This window comes from Dendrobium catenatum, unplaced genomic scaffold (genome assembly GCF_001605985.2).
Source record: "Dendrobium catenatum unplaced genomic scaffold, ASM160598v2 fragScaff_scaffold_1200, whole genome shotgun sequence".
NCBI lineage: Eukaryota > Viridiplantae > Streptophyta > Magnoliopsida > Asparagales > Orchidaceae > Dendrobium > Dendrobium catenatum.
The window spans coordinates 181,758-200,547 of record NW_021319662.1 but is presented as its reverse complement, the minus strand read 5'-3'; the positions used below and the strand labels follow the sequence as shown (position 1 = coordinate 200,547).

The window sequence follows — 18,790 nt, the reverse complement described above, 5'->3', positions numbered from 1 at the left end:
TTCAAATTATTTAAATAATACTCATATTAATGCTTTAATTAAATATTTAAGTATTGTTTATTAGTTTTAATTATTATTTAAATTATTAATTATCTCATTGATCAATTAAATATTCAAGTATTAATTAATTATTATTTACAATATTACATATATACTTAAATATTTATGTTTTAAATAATATTAATTAAACTAATTTAATAATAATTATACTACTAATTTTTAATTAATTATTAATATTTATATTATATTAATAATACTAACTTAGATTAATTCCTAATTTAGGAGGCCGTCCAGGTTTGCTTTTCATCTTCTTTCCGTCCTCGTTGCCGTCGCTTTTCCTCCTCGCTATTTCTTCGTGGCTGCTTCGGCTTCGTGCTTCGCGATAGAGTCGCTAAAGCAGTTCGAAGGCGTCGGATCGTAAGTCACGACGGGAGCTCGCTCGCTGCGTAGGTAAACATCTTCGCCTCCTTCTTCAAGACGGAGCTCGCTCGCTTGCAGCGGAAGAAACTTTGCGAATCCGTAAATCCTGTTTAATCCGCCGAACGACGGGATTTAGTAAATATCCTGTTTTTAAGAGGAATTCGGATTTAGTGGAGCTCGAAAACTGTTTGGCAGGATTTACCGTAAATCCAGCCTCAACTTCGCTACCAAACAGCCCTTTAAGTTAAATCTTGCTTACATACTGCTGCCGAACGGCCTCTTCTGTGAAAGCTCCGGGCGTTCTTCGCGGCTCTTGACGCCACTTGCTTTCGGTTAAGTCCCTTTCTTTTAACTCTGTGAATGTCACTGTATTTTAGTTCAAATATATAGTTTTTTTCCCTGTTAAGATCTACTTGTTTAACTAGTATTGTCCTAATGTTGGCTGTTTCTCCCTATTTGTTGAGGAAAATTTTCTGCCATTTTCCATTCGAATTTGTGTTTTGCTTAAGATTGTTATCATGTCCTGACAGTAATATAACACACTTGCTCAAGGAAGTGGAGCTCAGGCCTTTCTCTGGCAGCCGCAGAAACGGCTCTGCTTTACTTTACACTTTCCGTTATTATTTCTCTTTATATAGATAACACTGTTCATAGGAAACAAGGAAATAGAATGACGGGAGCTTCCTTTCCATTTCTCTGCTTCCTCGGTTCTTGCTAACGAGTGTTTTCTTGCAGCTTTCAAAGATATGTAGCATTCAGTCAGTTTTAGTTAATAAGTTATATTAATTCCTTTACTTAGGAATTTTTCCCTTTTTCTTGTTTTTGTTTCAGATTAGCTTATTTTGTTTCAGAGCCTTGTTTGTAAGGAATGCAAGTTGTGGTTCCATTTATATGTCATGAGAGTCCTCTACCATCAACAAATCTTCAAAGGCGTGGCCTGTAAATTTATAATGATACGTGATTAAGTGGAGTAACAGTTCTAAACTTGACCTCCAGTGAAAAAAAGGGTTACCGTTGCCCTGAATCTACTTTATCCAAACAAATAGCTCCAGGTAAATTGGATACGGTGCGCTTACTTTGCTCGTCAGGCTTAAAGTATGTGCATTCTAAATGATTCTAAAGGCGTGCAACCAAAGGACCCCAAATTGCAGGAAGTCGCCTATTGGTGCAGTTAACAGATCTCGTCAGATATTTTACAGTCGATAGAGGAGAAAGTTTGGAGCTGTGCGTGCTCCCAGTGAGAGAAGAGCCTAGTTGAGAGGAAAACTAGGGCTTCAACATTCAATTCAAATGGGTCTGGTGAATCTCAGTCGGATGCTTTTGTTCTCAGCTATCATTAGGTTGTTTTTGTTGATATATGGGGAATGGCAGGATGCCCACATGGAGGTCCGTTACACTGATGTTGACTACCTTGTGTTCTCAGATGCGGCTGCCATGGTAGCTGCTGGAAGGTCACCATTTGAGAGATCAACTTACCGTTACTCTCCGCTTTTGGCTTTCTTTCTTGTACCCAATTGCTTCCTCCATCGATCATGGGGGAAGATCCTTTTCTCCGCCTCTGGTATGTATCCAAATGGTCGTTTCTTCCTTTTTTGGTTGTCCTTCATCTAATTATGTTTGAATGTTTTGAGATAGGTTTTCATTTTTAAATAATCAGATATGGAATAATGCGGGCTTTGACTTTTTATGGTCCTAAATTAGAAAAAAATGAAATAAATGAACTTAAGGCTGTTTTCTTTCTTATAAATAGAAAATATAATTAAAAAATAAACATTAGAAAAAAAAATTGAAATAAATTCCTAAATTTAAATTCATAACATTGATTCATATTTTAACTCTGAAATTTAATTTATCAAACATTTAAATCAAACAAAAGGAGACTTCAAAATAAAACAAGCTGAGAGATGAGTCAGTGTACGGCTTTAGCAAAGATGAGTATCAAGTTGGCGAGAGTAGTGAAGAGCAACAAATGAGTCATTGATTATCAGATTGATTGGAGATCCAAAGATAGAGAGGAGGTGAAGAAAATGATACTGAGTCAGGTTTAGCACTTAATGCTTCTTAAGGTTGTAAGAGAAGAATTAGTTTGATAGGACATTTAGGACTTGAAAGATTAAACATCAATCAATCTTTTTCATTCAAATTTTAATTTGAAAATATTAGAAAAATATTTTTAAATACACATTAAATTAAATTTTATTATATTATGAGGTTATTGCTATGCTAATTGGATGTCTAAGGGAAAATCTTCAGAGGTGCTCAGGGCAATGCCTCGAAATGCAGAGTGATCGAAATGCAGGGTGTACTCCCCGTTAATAGAAAACCTCCCTTAACTACCTCATGCATAGCTCCAATAATGCTTTTTAAAACACTGATGCCAGTTGTGACGTTGCTAAGACCTTAGATTGATGGGAAAGTGATCGAGATGGTAGCATAAGAAGTTTAGTAACTTAAATGTTAGAAGTTCCTACAAGGATTTGTACTTCTAGTAGGCTAGGGAAGCAAATATATTGACACTTAAAATAATTAATAAAATATATGTTGGGATATGTAGCAAGAAAATGCTTTAGGGGTCGTTTAGTTTGCTTAAAAATTAATTTCAAGTAAAATGAATATAATTTATTTGAAATGTTTAAAAAAAAAAATTAGAGTTGTTCAGTTGGATGTAACACAAATGCAGGAGATTATTTTCTTATATTTTATTTTAAGTAAAATAAATGCAATGTAAATCCTAACAACAGTGGATAGCGATTAGGGGGAGGGTGGGGGGATAGGCGGCTGATAGGGGGCAGGGGCAGTCAGCCGGTGATGACTTGTGGTGGGTAGGCATTTGACTTGCGGTGTATTCACAAATTGACCAAATCAATCAAGTTTTGAATGCATCACAAATGAACTATGGAGTGAGTTTGAAAATCATTAAAATTTAAATTGCATTCCTTTTGCTTCAAACCATACACCATATTTTTAAAACCCATGCATTCGGAATGCTTTACACCTCTTTACTTCAAACTAAACAAACCCTTAATAAGTAGTGATTTTAATATGCAAATTCAAGGTAGCTTAATCATATCATAAGTAGTAAAATAAGAGATGAAAATTCATCATAAGTTAAGAAGTTTGTACTTTGTACAAAGTCATAAATTAAAGTATAAAATTATTGACATAAAGGTAGTAAAGCAAATAAGATGTTTGCAGTTCTTAAGGGTTGTTTGGTTGGAAGAAATTATTAAAATATTTTTGGATATACGAGTGAGCAAATACTTCAATACTGTAGCAGTTGTACTATGCAGATTAAAGTTATCTTAATTTAATTATAAGTATTAAAATAAGTGAATAATGATTGGCTGAAAGATTAGAAGTTAATACATAATTAATTAATTATATATGAAATTATAAATGTTAAAATGTTTATGATGGACAATTATTCCATAAAAGGAATAAAGCAAAGAAAATGCTAGTAATTTTACTTTGCAATGTTAAGGGTTTTTGGTTTCCTGCATAATGCATAATGGGTGTAAAGTAAACAAAAATGCTGGTAATTTTACTTTGTTTGTTTAGTTATAATAATGTTTCATTTACTTTACATCAACCCTTTTTTTAGTTCATTCCCTTTCAAAATTTATGTAAACTAAACTTATAGTTTGCTTACACAATGAAGTATTTCAAGCAATCTAAACATCCCCTAAATAATATGAGAATCAAATATTTTCTTTAAAAGTTTGAAGGCTTTATTGCCGTTTTTAATTTGATGGGATGCAATTATGTGGACCCGCTATTGGATGCCAATTCCGTCAGATTTGAACCCTTATCCCATCTCATTCTATCTTTTTGAGGGCTACTCCTATTATCCGTCCTCATTCATTATAATTGGATTTTTCTTACAAAACCTGGCAAAGTATGAGTTTTTAAGGCTCTGATGGACATTTTTACTGTCATTTGCTAATTCATATATACCACAAAGAATTTAGTGAAATTTCTATAAAAGTCTGTTATTTTGTTCATTTCAAACCAGTCTATAAGTATATCAAATCTAAGTGACCAGATCCGCTTAGTGATTTGTGCCTTAGTAATCTGACTGATTGGGAAATATTTCAATTAGGAAGAAATTTACCTGAAAAAAGTTTTAATTTTTTTATCTGTGCAAGTGATAAATAGTTGATTGTCATTCTTATCAATATTTGTGCATTTGCGCAAAAAGTGAACTTTAACTCTTCCTTATAACCCCTTTGTAGAGATTGTCCTTAGAAATCGTGCCTTAGTAGCCAAAACAAAGGTTATTGAATTTAGAGATTTAAGCCATCAATCTCTTTCTCTATATTTCTTCTATATCTTTTAAGAGTTTACACTGACTCGAAAGGTGTCAAAGCTTCTTGGATCACCAAGAAAAGACTTGCAATGCTTTATGGCGTAGAATGTTGGCCTTTAAAAGAGAAGCATGAAATTAAGTTAAATGTTGCAGAGATGAGGATGCTTAGGTGGACGAGTGGCTTTACTCTTAGAGACAATGCGAAACGAGTATATACAGGAAAAAGTCTGTGTAGCTCCAGCGGCATATAAGATTAGAGAGAATCGCCTTAGATGGTTTGATCACATAAAATGTTGGCCTTCCGATGACTCGTTTAGATTTAAATTAGATTGGCATATGTTATGAGAGTGTTAGAAAGTATTAGAAATTACAAATTTTTTATTAGATTTAAATCAGAATTTGACTCTTAATATGACGCAATGAAAGAAAATAATTCATGTATCCGACCCCACGTAGTGGGATAAAGGATTGATGTTGTTATTATTGTATAAGTTTACCTATAATTTTTACTTCAGTACGAAGCTTTTGTAATGAAAAACTCCAGTAAGTATAATTTTGAAGAAGAATCATATGACTTATGTCTTGCTGAGGACTTATGTACACGTTTGTGGTCATTCATGATGCTTTAAAGTTCCCCCTGGGTTTTCATTCACCTAGTAGTCACATCTTAGTAGATTTGTTCATTTTAATTACTGGTGTCACTTTTTAGTGAATAGATTGTAATCATAGCGTGAAATTAGACAGTTTTATCAACTGAAGTTGGTATCATTTTCAGATTTGCTGGTGGGATTATTTGTTTACAGCATCTTAAAGCAGCGCGGTGTTCCTGAGAAAGTCTCACTATGGTGTGTGGCTGCTTGGCTTTTCAACCCATTTACTTTCACCATTGGTACCAGAGGAAACTGTGAACCTATAGTCTGTGCAGTGGTTCTATGGATTATCTTATGTCTTATGAATGGTGTAAGCTCTAATTCATCTATAATATACACTTTTTATCCTGCAAATAAATCCGGTTTTATTCTGTAAATGAGTTGTGTATTAGTAAAGAAGCCTCCGTGTCTATTTTTTCTTATTCAAAAGCCATTGAAGATATAACAACAGCTTAGTAAACAGCTTTATTACAAATTGCAATTGTTCGTAGCAAGTGTAAGCACACTTCAAAATCATTTTTATGTTTACATACTACCACTTTATATCATCCTATTTATATATCTAACACCTAAAACTTTAATATTACATGTATGCCACCCTATATTATTTTAATATCAAATATACCACTTATATTTCTTTCATATCACTCATATATTTCATTTATGCCACTCATATTTGATATGAAAATGAACTATGGGTGGTATGTATGTAATATTAAAGTTTCAGGTGTTAACTATGTAAATAGAATAGTATAAAATGGTATGTATGTAAATATCTTTTTTTTTAATAATCATCGAGCAGTGATAAATAGTTTGTAAAGTAAGTCATCATATTTTATATGGATGTCCTTCTATTAGATTTGATGTTAAATCACTAAATGTATGCCTTTTATGTGTTGAAGTTTACTCTGCATCTCTTCGAGTTTGCATGACCAGCATAATTAAATATTTGTTACAAACAGCAATGTTTTCTAGGAAATCGTTTGCAGAACCTACTTTTCTTACTGATTATTCTGTGTAAACCATTGGTTTTTTAATTAAAAGTTCATACCACTAGGTAGATACCACTGTTATTTATATTTATTAGATTTAAATTCTCTTGTCTGCAAACATTTACTCAACCTTTTCTCCTGTTTTTTTTTTTTAAATTCCAGGTAAGGTGTGTCAGGCAGCATTCTGGTATGGGCTTATCGTTCACTTCAGAATTTACCCAATCATATATTGCCTTCCTTTTGTGCTAGTTATTAGCAATAAGAAGAGTGTCGGTCCTTCTGAAAAGCCTATCCTTAGCCAATGGGTCTCAACTCACAAAATCTTACTAGAAAGCTCTTGTTCAAAGGTGGCTAGTTCATATTCAATTTGGTTTTCTGTAAGGGCCATCTTCACAAAAGAAGCTGTTTTATTTGGGCTTTTATCTGGATCTGTCTTTTTTACATTTACTGCTATTTTTTTCCATCTGTATGGATGGGCGTTTTTGAATGAAGCCCTGCTATATCATCTTACGCGCACAGATCCAAGGCATAACTTTTCCATCTATTTCTACTATATTTATCTTCATCACCAGGAAGGTTTCTCAGCTTTAGAAAAGCTCGTCTCTTTTTTGCCTCAGTTGATCGTGCAGTTCACTGTAGTCTTGCAATTCTATGAAGATCTCCCGTTTTGCCTATTTCTTCAGACAGTTGCATTTGTTTCGTTTAATAAGGTTCATATTCTATCTTCTTTATTAACTATTGAAGGCTTACTAATAATAGGTTCTTGGAGAAGCCATACATTTGTTTTTAGAAAATATTCTTGATTCCTACAAGAGACCCATTGAAGAATGTATGGCTACTGTGGCAACTTCTGAATGATAGATAAAGGGGCAAAATATTTCCTTATTTTCTTGTCCCATTTTCCATGTATTCAGAGAGGATGCATCAGGGATAAGGGTGTCAATTTCAGGTCACGGGTTGGGTTTGGGTCAAACATGAAATTGACCAAGCACTATTCAGGTCAACCCAAACCCGACCCATTTTTGCAAACGGGTCAATTTTTTGGACCAACCCGACAAAACCTGAATGACCTAGAACAATGAAGAAATTGCTAGTTTTCGGGTCAAAAAATGGGTCAAACTCTGCTTTTCGGGTAAAAAAATAGGTCGAAAACAGGTCAATCTCATGTTTCCGGGTAAAAAAAAAAGGTTTTCGGGTCAAAAAAAGGTCAATTTTATGGTCAAAGGGTTAACCCGACCCGATTTTTAAAACGGGTTGAATTGTTGAATCCGAACCCAACCTGTTTCAGGTTCGGGTTGATCCTAACCCGGAATTTTCGGGTCGGGTTCAAGTCAAATTTTCGGGTCGTGTCAAATATTGACACCCCTAATGAGGAACCTTATTGGGGAGCTCATGAGAGCAAAGCATCAAAGCTTTTTTTCTTCTCTGTTCTTGCAATTCTCTATTTTCAGACCTCATAGATTCTGATTCTTATTGCATTTTGTGTCTTCAACAGGTCATTACCGCGCAGTATTTTGTATGGTTCTTCTGCCTGTTGCCACTTATTCTTCCTTGGAGTAGAATGAGACTTAAATGGACAGGTTTCCTCTGCATCTCTTTATGGATAGGATCACAAGCACACTGGCTTATGTGGGCTTATCTGCTAGAATTCAAGGGTCGTAATGTCTTCTTACAACTATGGTTGGCAAGCATATTATTCTTGGCTGCAAACACTAGTGTTTTGCTTATTCTGATGCAGCACCACGTCTACGCACCACTTTTTCAGCCATTAGTTCATTCTCGTGAGGAAAACTCAGGAAAGTTGGAGTGATCTTTATCCAAATTTTTAGTTTTGAGCGCGTTCTCTTGCTGTTTCAGTTTGACTTGACAAATTTTCATGCAAAATGTATCTATCTTTTTTATTTATTATTTTACAAATTTTGAGAATTAGGTTTTGTTTGGGAGAGCTTTTTTAAATAGCTTTTTGGAAATTTTTTACTAAAAAATTATTTTATGAAACATGAAGAAAGCTGTCCCTTGGGGATTAATTATTATGTGCGGACGTTGAATGATGTTTGGAGATCAATCAAAATGCGTCACGTCACCCCTTTGTTGTGTATCGTGGCTTGGTACTGCTGACGTGGTTGCACCTGATTCCTCTCCGGACGTAGAGCTGCGTCTGGCCTCTACATGGAATAATTTCTCTCGTTTGGGAAGGTTTTTTTTTAAAATTAAAAATTTTATACTAGAAAGTTGCTTTAAGAAACATTAAGAAAGTCATTCTAAACGAAACCTTAATGAATGTTAAATAATCATTTCATTGGCTTTGTTAAATAAATACTATGATCAAACAGCAAGAAATCCCAAATCAAGATTTCCAGCTATTCATAGTTTTCTTCTTTCTTTCACAAAACGCTCAGAAAGTTTTTATTGTTGTGTTATGAGTAATGATTAATGAGCTCAAATAAGAGTTTTATAGAATTTATTAATTTAATGAAGAATTCTTGCTTTCAAAATATAAGTTTTATTTAGGCCTTATTTTCTTACAAAAACACCTGAATTTTAGCTAACAGCAATTTTCACCTCATTGGCCAACTTGAACTTTGTTATAAATACATTGAGAATTTGCTTATCGGTCCTAATATTTTTGTGTATTTATATATTTAATATTTAAATTTTTATATTTATTTATACACAATTATAGTGTTTAAATCATATCAATGTATATAAATATAAAGATATTTTATTTTAAATAAATTAATGTTAGTGGCTTTTTCAATATAATTTGAAGGTTTGAATGTTGTGTAAATAAATATAAAAATTTAAGTGATAGATCTATATACAATTCTTTTCTACTTTGTTTAGTGTCCAATAGGTATCATAGAAAATTATGTCATTGAATTAGACACAGATAAGTAGGCTGTAAAGGTTGAGCTTGAGCTTGAGCTGGCTCTAATTTCAGCTATAGTTTAACTAATTGAGTTTGAGCTTAATTCTATGAATTCAAATTAGGCTCATTTATTATTAAAAAAGAAGATTCTGATTCAAGTTGCTATTGAAAAGAAAAAAAGAAAAAAAAAATACATTTAAGGTAAAATAATAAGTAAAAAAAATTTAAATTAAAAAAAAACTTTTAAAAATTTTATTTAAATAAGTAAATATTTTGTGAAGAGATTGGAGAAAGGCTTTTGATAAAATTTGAGATAGTGGATAGTGCCACTAAAAACATTAGATTAATCAAGAAAATATTACATGTAGCTCAAGGCAGGCAAAGAAAGGATTTTGATCCCAAGTATAAGTTAGTTGAACTCTAAGTTGGTGATTTTGTTTATTTGAAAGATATCCGACTGAAGGGAGTAAACATATTTGAGAAATATAGTAAGTTAAGCCCTAGATTTATTGAACCATTTGAAGTAACTAAATGAATTTTTAAATCTACTTATAGATTATTTTTGCCTTATCATATGTTTGATGTTCATGATGTCTTTCATGTGTTTGTGCTAAAAAAATGGGAGTCATATGCGGAACAAAGAATCCTTAAAGCATAATTGAAAGTGCAATCCAATTTGACCTATAAAGAAGAACATGAGCGTACTGTGGCATTCAATGTTGAGCAGTTGAGAAATAAGCAAATTATAATGGTCAAAGCTCTGTGGAAGTGTCAATCAGAGAGCGAAGCATTATGAGAAAAAGAAACTAAGATGATGTGTTTGTACCCTGTTCTGTTTAAGTGAAATTTCAAGGATGATATTTTTTTGAGGGGATAATGTAATAATTGTCGTTTAGAAGTTAGGTAAGTAGTGTTTTAAAATGTAATCTTTAGGTTTAATCCAAAATTATAAGTATTATTTAGTAATTTGATGATTAAATTGTTTGAAGATTTGAGTTGAGGAAGTGAAATTTGGATGTTTCAATTTTCTTATATTAGTGTTGCGGTGTTGGATTCGGCAATCTAGTATAAAAAAATAATATTTTTTGAGGTTTTGGAGGATCATTTTGGTTAGGTAGCATCTTTATCATATGAGAAATGAACCCTAGAGTAGATAGCGAGAATTTGAAAGAGATTGGGAGTTTCTCCTTGTAGCGCTGCGATATTTCAATGAGTTTATACTTGTTAAAATAATAAATATATAAAGTCACCAATCCAAACCTAGTTCTCCATTTCTCCCCAGCTTATCGGAGAAGGAAGAGAGGAAGAGGAGAGGAAGGAGAAGGAAAAGGAAGAGATTTGAGGTTTGAAATCGTCAAGTTTGAGGTAGACAACTCATACCCCAATTTTGTTTTTAATTCAGACAAGTAAATTGAAATTTATGCTTTCAAAAATGTTTTTCTTGTGTTTTAAAAAGGTTTTATCATGTAACATTTTATATGTTGTTTTATTCTTCGTTTTAAACAATTTAACTATAAGAATACAAGGTTTCGCTGGTTGGTTTCTTTTGCATTGATTTTTAATGATTCTGAGAATTTGATACACTTATGACTGGAAATATAGTTAAGAAAGTATGTTATTTTAATAATTTGTATAGGCTCTCTAAATTTGGCAAAATTCTGAGTACTCTACTTTGGTAACTGAAAAAGTGGGGGTTTTCTCCATACAAGAAATGTCATGATATTATTTATTTAAATAATTTGTATTATTGCTCATAATTGTATTCTGCATGCACATCATGCATGGAGTTCTGAACTGGAAAGAAAATTGGGCCCAATGTGAAAATATTTTGTATTGGAAACACTATATATTGGAAACTCTCTATTTTGGATGTTTTTTTATTTTGATTTCTTTTTGCTATGCACATGTCTTGAACCAGCGGAAGGTGTTGGGAGGTGGAATATTGAGAGTTATAAGGGGCATCAAGGTGTTTACATTATGCTTTTATAAGTAAATGTTAAATTAAATGATGTTTTATGATATTTAGTTTAAAAGCTCTTTTAATATTTAATGGCATTTCTTTCAATCTTTTTTGTAATTATAAAATCAATGCTGTAATGGGAACTTGGCTTAACCTACTGAGTTATACTCACTATGTTGCTTATACCATTTCAAGCAAAGATAAAAATACAGTTGTTTAGGTTCGGTATGATAAAAAGCAAGAAAGCTAGGTTATCAGGTATTTATGTTTTAGAATTCCAAGATATTTATGCTTATTCTGCATATTTGGGATATGGATTCTTGTAGATGATTATTTTAAGAAAATGAATTTATGTTTTGCACACTATGGATGTTTATTTTATAGACTTATAATGATTAGTGGCTTTGATGTATATGCAATTATGGATGATTAGTTTAATAAGATAAGAAATTAGGGTTAAATTCCTTTTTAGATCTTAAGGCATCATAAGTTAGGCCATATGTGGATTGCATTATTTGATAATTTATTTGTTGATTATCGTGTCACTTAGATTGATTAGAATATCAACCCTTGAAGTGCATGCTTTATATTATTTGGCTTCACTTCTTATAAGGTTTTCATTTGGTGGAAGTGTGCAACTCGTTATCAGATTTGGATTTCATGCTAGTCATTATAAGTAATTGTTATTTATTATTAGATAGACATACCCTTCTTTTTAGGGCTTATCCTTGTTAAACGTACTAGGTCTCCTATATTTCAGGTTGCTAGTCTTGCTTTCAACTTCATTTGTATTTTGCATATATTGTAGATCTTGTTATTGCTCAAAATAAAGGCATTCTGTCGTAGATAGAACATCACCTTAAATTATTGATGCACGATCTCTTATATGTTTAATGTGTTTCCCGCTGTAGATAATTTGATTTATGCATCTTAATTCTATTAAGTGAAATAAATATCACTCTTGTTGTAAATTATATTGGTTATGAGATCTAAAATTTATCATATTGATTTTATAATACATGTGGAAACTTACTTGTGAAAGCCTAGACATTATATGTTTGTATTTAGGTCAGTAGAACTCTATGGATGTTGGCTAGTAGGGTCGACGGTATCTCATAGTGATGACTCTATAGGAAATAATTGGATTTCATTGGGTTGGTGTTTACCTTCCCGGTTTAGGGTGTTTGTCAAAACTAACTATAATTAGACATAATTGTACTCAATGAATGACTGGTGGGTTAGTGAGAGGTTGATGATACATAGTGTGCTTGTATTCATATAAATTTGATTACTTTTGAATTAATTATAGGTTGTCATGTAAATTTGCAATATTAACATATTAGAACCTTTGTAAAAATCATTGCATGTGACATTATTACATGGATATATTGATTGTTGGTTTCAACTTTTACTGTTGATTTGGTCATATTGCATGTCTTGTTCCTTTTCTATTTATGCTTTATTTGATATGATTTACTTGTTGGGTTTGATTTATCAAGCTCGCATTTGATTACTTTTGTTCATATTAGGTCCTCTTAGAGCGCTAGGTGGATCTTCCCTTGAGTAGAAGAATTGATATGGGGTACTTTTATGTTTATATTAAGTTATTCATATATTTTCTTTGAGGGTGGGTAGTTACTTTCATGTTATCTATTTTTTATTGTTCTTTTGCTTGTGATAGTACTTTTTTAATGTTGTACTGCTTTGAATTAGTAGTAGCAAAATAAAAGTTTAGCTTTTTCTATGTTATTTATTATGATACATTATGTTGTATCATTGGTTCATGCAGTTTTCTTCTTTTAGTGTAAAATAGGTTTTTCTATTCCTTCATCGCGTCCTATGTTGTTGGGGCGTACCGTCTTCCGAACTCGGCGACAAAGTATAGCATACATCTCTTTCAATTTTACATTTCACATTTTTTTGCTCTCTTATTTTGTTCTTGAAGTTAAAAAACGTATTTTTTAAAAATAATAATATTTATTAAAAATATTATTTAGTTGGCAGTCAAAAATCATTTTTTTAGGTATAAAATATTCTTAAAATTATGTCAAATTTAATAATTTCATGCATGAAATAAATTAAATTAAAAACTTTTTTTTTTTGAAGTCTTTCTACAATAATCAAACGGGCCTTAGTTATAAACTTCCAGTCCAAGCTCACGCTTTCTGTACGGGTTGTGCCGGGTTGGAGGTTACGTTGCCCACGTCACTGCATATGGACCCACAAAGAAGCGCGTCCATCCAACTCTGACCTCTGGCCGGCGCCGGCATTCGAGATCTAACTAAGCATGCCGCTCGGCCTCCGAAACATTCCTGCTAGCGCCGCCGCCGCCGCCGCCGCCGCCGCCGCCGTAACCGCCGCAATAGTCTTCTTCCGCCGCCGACCACGTTCTTCTTCCACATCATTTTCTTTAACGAGTTCCGCCATCATGGAAGACCGCCGCCCTGACTCCGTTCTTGTCCTCTTTGTAAAATCCTCTCAAGAAGACGAAATCGCTCGATCCATAAAGGCCAAGAAGGAAACTCTCAAGCTCTTCGAGGAAGGAGAAGCCCAAGGAGAAATTCGGGTTCTTCTCCAGTCCGAGATAGACTCAATCGACTACCCTACCTTCCGCGCTGAGCCCTACATGGACGCACTCAATACGAATAGCTTCGGCCGTCTTCTAATTTGGTCCCCGCGACTCCCTTCCACCCACGATGTTGTTTCTAAGTGAGAAATGCCCCTCATTTCCATCACCCCTTTTCTTACTGATATTGAATTTTTATTCGTGGGGTCTTTGGCAGGAATTTCTGCGAGTTTCCTGTAGGCACAGCGTGCATAACGGATTTCCAGTACAAAGGCAAAGGTTCAGATCAAAACTTCCCAGTTTGCCATTTCTTCTCTGAAAATTTACTAACTTGTTTGTGTGTGTTTTCGGTTCAAGGACGAGCAAAGAATGTGTGGGAGTCTCCAGCTGGTTGCCTTATGTTCTCTTTCACGTTGCAGATGGAAGATGGGCGTAAAGTGCCTCTTGTGCAGTACATTGTCTCTCTAGCAGTAACTGAGGCGATTAAGGAGTCTTGTCAAGCTAAAGTAAGCTCTACTCCTTTTTTTGTGATTATTTCGTCTCGATCGAATGTTGGGAAGTTGCTTGGTTTTGAATTACTGTTTGATAAAGCTTATGACGTTTTGATTTAAAGGTATCATTCATTTCCAGGGACTACCTCAAATAGATGTAAGAATAAAGTGGCCTAATGATCTTTATCTGAATGGGCTTAAAGTGGGAGGTATTCTCTGCACCTCCACTTATTCTTCGAATAAGTTCAACGTTAGTGCTGGTAATGGCTCTTTTCTTAGCTGCCTGTATGCTAATCTTTGTTAACAATTTGCAATATGAAAATTTCATATCTTGAACCATAGAACTTGCCTTAGATATGTGGTATGCCAATAAAAAATGGCACTTTGGCTTTACTAAAGTTATTTACGATTTTAATTTTTGCAGGTGTTGGCTTGAACCTAGATAATGATAAACCAACAACATCCTTAAATGCTGCAATCCAAGAGATAACGGCTGTTTCCCATCAACTTGGAAGGGAGGATATACTTGCAGCATTTTTCAATAATTTTGAAAAACTTTTTGAAGTTTTCTTGCATCAAGGTGATGAATCAACAATGCTTTATTATTTTGCCCCTTACATATCATTACTTTTGTGGGCATGGATCCGTGCAACCTTGTTCTCTGCTTTTTGTTGGTTTTCTTATATGTTATATTATGGTGAATGCATCCTCATCCTATAATTTCATAAGTATGATGGTTAATGCTTCATACCATGATGAGGTCTGAAGTCACAAGTACAAAAAGAAAAAGAAAAAAGAATTTATCAATTTTATTCTTCTAGCCATTCCTGTTGATCACAGGCCCCATGCTTTTTTCATGGCTAAATCACGATTTTAAAGAATTTAAAGATATATTTGATGTTCTATGGGGAAGGAAGTTCAATTTACGATATGTAATGTTTATTCTTGATGAAAAAGTATTATATCCAAACTTTTGATTTTTTATTCTTTTATCTCTAATGTTTTGAACTTAGATGATGTGAACTAGCATGGACATTTAATCTTTCTTTATTATCGAGATTGTTTTAGTATTAGTTATGCTCTTGCTTGATGTGTTGTTGGTTGTATATCATCCTTCTATTTTGATTGTTTAAAAGGTTGATGCACTAAAAATGCAAAATCATATTCTCTATATGAGGGCCAGCAATATGCCTTTGATATGTTCTCTCTCTCTCTCTCTCTCTCTCTCTCTCTCTCTCAGTGTTTCAGTCAAAGCTCTTCCTAGCATCTACTTGCCCGGATTGCCATGTGAAATGATCCAGACTTTTATATTTTTAATGATTGTAAAAAAAATTAAATATGTATCATTTTACTTTTGTGTTTCAGGCTTTCAGGTCCTTGAGGAGCTCTACTGCAGAACCTGGCTTCATAGGTACAATTCAATTTGATAAGTATACACTGTTACCTATTCAATAAATGGATATATTTCTTTAGAGTTGTTTCTATATGAAATTTTATGTGTATCAAAATGATTGTTGCATTCCTGCAACTTTTGGACCCTGATGTATCATTTAGATTGTTTGAAACCCACCGCATCCATGCATGGTGATTTGAGGACCTGTTTGTTTATTTGGTCTTCACTATGCAAATTCCAATTGTTGGTAGTTAAACCCAAACATTTAGAATGGTAATGGATTTTGATAAGGATAATTGCAAGCCCCTTGCAAAAATATAGTTAGCACCTGAATCTTCTGATCTAGTATTCAAATAAAAATGAATTAGGTTCAAGATTCATAAAGCCAACCCAAAATATTTGCGATAAGACTAAATGAGGTTAATGCAACTGATTTGTATAGAAATTCAGTACCATGTTACTCTAATATTCTTTTATCCTTTATAATGACATGCAAACTTCTATAAGCCATTTTCAAAAAAGTAGTGCGAAGTGACAAAATAAGTTTCCAACATCAAGGCTTACTTTTTCATATTCACATAAATATTATGTTAAGTCTCAATATTAAGTTTTTTCTCTTCAAATTGATCATAGAACTTTACAAGAAATCATCCAAAGTGTACCTACATAGTTTTAATCGGTGTCACCTCTTAGTATGGAAGTGAAAAGTTTGTTGTTGATAAAATTTTAAGATGAAGTGATAAGGATGAGTATAACATAGATTGAATTCTTGATATGAAATTTTAGTTGATGTGATATTAATAAATATTAGTCAATTTTATTAGAAGATATGATCCTATTTAGACATGATATATTTAATTATTTATGATTTATTATAAAAAATTAAGATTTAGATGAGGATATAATTTATAAGAATAAATTTAAGTAGATGAAATGAATATATCATTCGGGAGTAATGTATGTTAAGTTCATGAATACTTCTTAAAGGTTAATTTTATCAACTAAAAATGCAATTGGTGAGTTATTTCATATGGATCTAGTGTTGGGAAATAGAATAGATGCTAATCACTAAGTTGAATGTGGTATGAATAAGAATATTAGAGAAATGTGTGGTGGAGTATAAACTATAAAGGATAGAGAGAAATGATTATATTGCAGATATAGTGATAATAGAATTTATTGAAGATAAGATAGTGAAGAATAAACTCGATTGGTTTACAATAAAGAGTAGAAAGATGAACTAATAAGATGAATTCAAGTAATTTGAAAAGCTAGGTAAAGGAATTTAACCAAAAGCAACAAGAAAGAAGTCGTTCAAAAAGATTTATAGTTAAAATATTATGTAGTATTAAGAAAACATGAGTGAAGAGGATTCATTAAGTTGAACCTGAAAGTTGGTATGAAGCCAATGATGAGTTAGATCATCAAGAAAGAAGAAAAGGAGGCTCCCAACCTTTCTTTGTTTGTGGCATTCTTTTTATGTGAAGCTTGCTATGCGGGGTAAGCATACAAACATGGAAGCATCTAATATGGATGGTTTCATATGGATGCCCTGAAAGGAAGAAATAAGTAAATATCTAAACCTTTATCCAACTTATTTTTGTTATTATTCTTAGGAAATTTACAGCTATATTGGTTTCATATGGATGCCCTGAAAGGAAGAAATAACTACATGCCTTCAAGGATAGCCATATTAACATATAATTTTATTCTTCTGCAGTGATCAGAAAGTTGTGATAGAGGAAAAGCAGGAGGAACAAGTAGTAAATATAGCGGTAACTATAAAGGTAAGATAGAAATAGCCATAATTGAATGCAGATTGTGCACACTGATCAATCATTTATTCTGAAGAAATATTTGATGAATAAAAGCACTCGGTATAAAGTTTAGGGGAATGAAATTGATGAACATATTACTCATAAGTTTTGTATGTAGGGTTTGACTTCTTCCGGATACTTGTTGGCCATGGATGAGGAGCAAAGATATTTTGAGCTTCATCCTGATGGAAACAGGTAAATTAAATTCAGTTTTAACAAAATTTCCCCAACTTTTTCATAAACGAGAAATAGACTGTAATTTTTTAATTAGTATCTTTGAAGGTTGGATATCTGAGATTTCTTTGGATTTCTTCAACCTTTTGATTTTTACTCTCTTAATGGCTTTATCTTTGCTCTTGCAGCTTTGACTTCTTCAAGGGATTGGTAAGGAGGAAGTTGGACTGAAGTAAAGCTCGTCCAAGATAGGTATGATATTGAGAAATTATCCTAAAGTTCTACCCATCAGATAGGTCAGGCTATCATTTCCTTTCATGGAACATAAAAGGCAGATAGAGGATGCGTGAATTTGGTTGGTGAGTAATAATGGTTGATATTTTATGTTGAAGGTGTTAAACATTCTGATATTTATGTCGTAGCCGTTCTATAATCTAATGTATGACAATTTTAATGTATAGAAACTGGAGGAAAGTTTTATACCATGATATCTATTTTTACAGATTCTGCAAAAGTTTCCAAAGAAATAGTTATGAGTTGATTTTGTATCAATCACAAAACAGTAACAAAAATCATAAAGGTTCAAACTTTCCTGAGTTGTGACATTTTTTTGGCAATTGATCTTGAACCTGCTTGAGTTGCTTGTGAATCTCAAGCTTAGAGTTAACCTAAACATCGAGCTGCACAAAGCAGAATTATATCAAGTTGCTTGGGAGATAGGTCTTACTTGACCCTCAGCATTTAGAAATTGAACTCACCAAGAGGACTAACGAAGTAGCTGCTCGTTTAAGTTACTCTCTTAGTGCACCCTACCAATTAGGGGTTCTTGTTAGCTAAATGATAGGAAATGCTTGCAGAAATTTAGGAAAAGTCTGGGCTGAAATCTAATTTCAGCAACCTTTTGAAAAAAATGCCCCCTGAACCGGTTGGACTGGTCCAACACTAAACTTATCAAGAATGCTTACACTCTAACCAAAATTTTCTCCTAGTTGATAAATATCAGTCAAATTCATCCACTATATAAATAGCTATCTACTTAGAATATAAATAGAATCTACTTACGTATATTTTTTACTATTTTCTCAAGTAGCCCTTGTACTTTCCATCTTGGCACTTGCTTACAAGGGGTCAAAGCTTGGGCATGAGCATGAC

General features: G+C 33.1%; 2 protein-coding genes across 2 annotated transcripts; both read left to right on the top strand.

Moving 5' to 3' along the window:
- The first annotated feature begins 291 nt into the window (after positions 1-291).
- LOC110102887 (GPI mannosyltransferase 1) lies at positions 292-8,294 on the top strand. The gene is made up of 5 exons (XM_020831385.2): positions 292-752; positions 1,252-1,981; positions 5,502-5,684; positions 6,531-7,078; positions 7,864-8,294. Exons 2-5 carry the CDS (start codon positions 1,711-1,713, stop codon positions 8,176-8,178), a joined length of 1,317 nt encoding a protein of 438 aa, XP_020687044.1. The 5' UTR covers positions 292-752; positions 1,252-1,710; the 3' UTR covers positions 8,179-8,294.
- A 5,100-nt stretch (positions 8,295-13,394) lies between these two features.
- LOC110102880 (biotin--protein ligase 2) lies at positions 13,395-18,152 on the top strand. The gene is made up of 9 exons (XM_020831371.2): positions 13,395-13,906; positions 13,981-14,042; positions 14,121-14,269; positions 14,394-14,514; positions 14,679-14,834; positions 15,620-15,665; positions 17,368-17,434; positions 17,583-17,659; positions 17,827-18,152. Exons 1-9 carry the CDS (start codon positions 13,485-13,487, stop codon positions 17,867-17,869), a joined length of 1,143 nt encoding a protein of 380 aa, XP_020687030.2. The 5' UTR covers positions 13,395-13,484; the 3' UTR covers positions 17,870-18,152.
- The last annotated feature ends 638 nt before the right edge of the window (positions 18,153-18,790 follow it).

Coding starts and splice junctions, on each gene's coding strand:
- LOC110102887 (XM_020831385.2), top strand. CDS start 1,711: ATGGGTCTGGTGAATCTCAGTCGGATGCTTTTGTTCTCAGCTATCATT. Junction 1,982..5,501: donor GATCCTTTTCTCCGCCTCTG/GTATGTATCCAA, acceptor TATCATTTTCAG/ATTTGCTGGTGGGATTATTT. Junction 7,079..7,863: donor CATTTGTTTCGTTTAATAAG/GTTCATATTCTA, acceptor TGTCTTCAACAG/GTCATTACCGCGCAGTATTT.
- LOC110102880 (XM_020831371.2), top strand. CDS start 13,485: ATGCCGCTCGGCCTCCGAAACATTCCTGCTAGCGCCGCCGCCGCCGCC. Junction 13,907..13,980: donor ACCCACGATGTTGTTTCTAA/GTGAGAAATGCC, acceptor GGTCTTTGGCAG/GAATTTCTGCGAGTTTCCTG. Junction 14,270..14,393: donor AGGAGTCTTGTCAAGCTAAA/GTAAGCTCTACT, acceptor ATTCATTTCCAG/GGACTACCTCAAATAGATGT.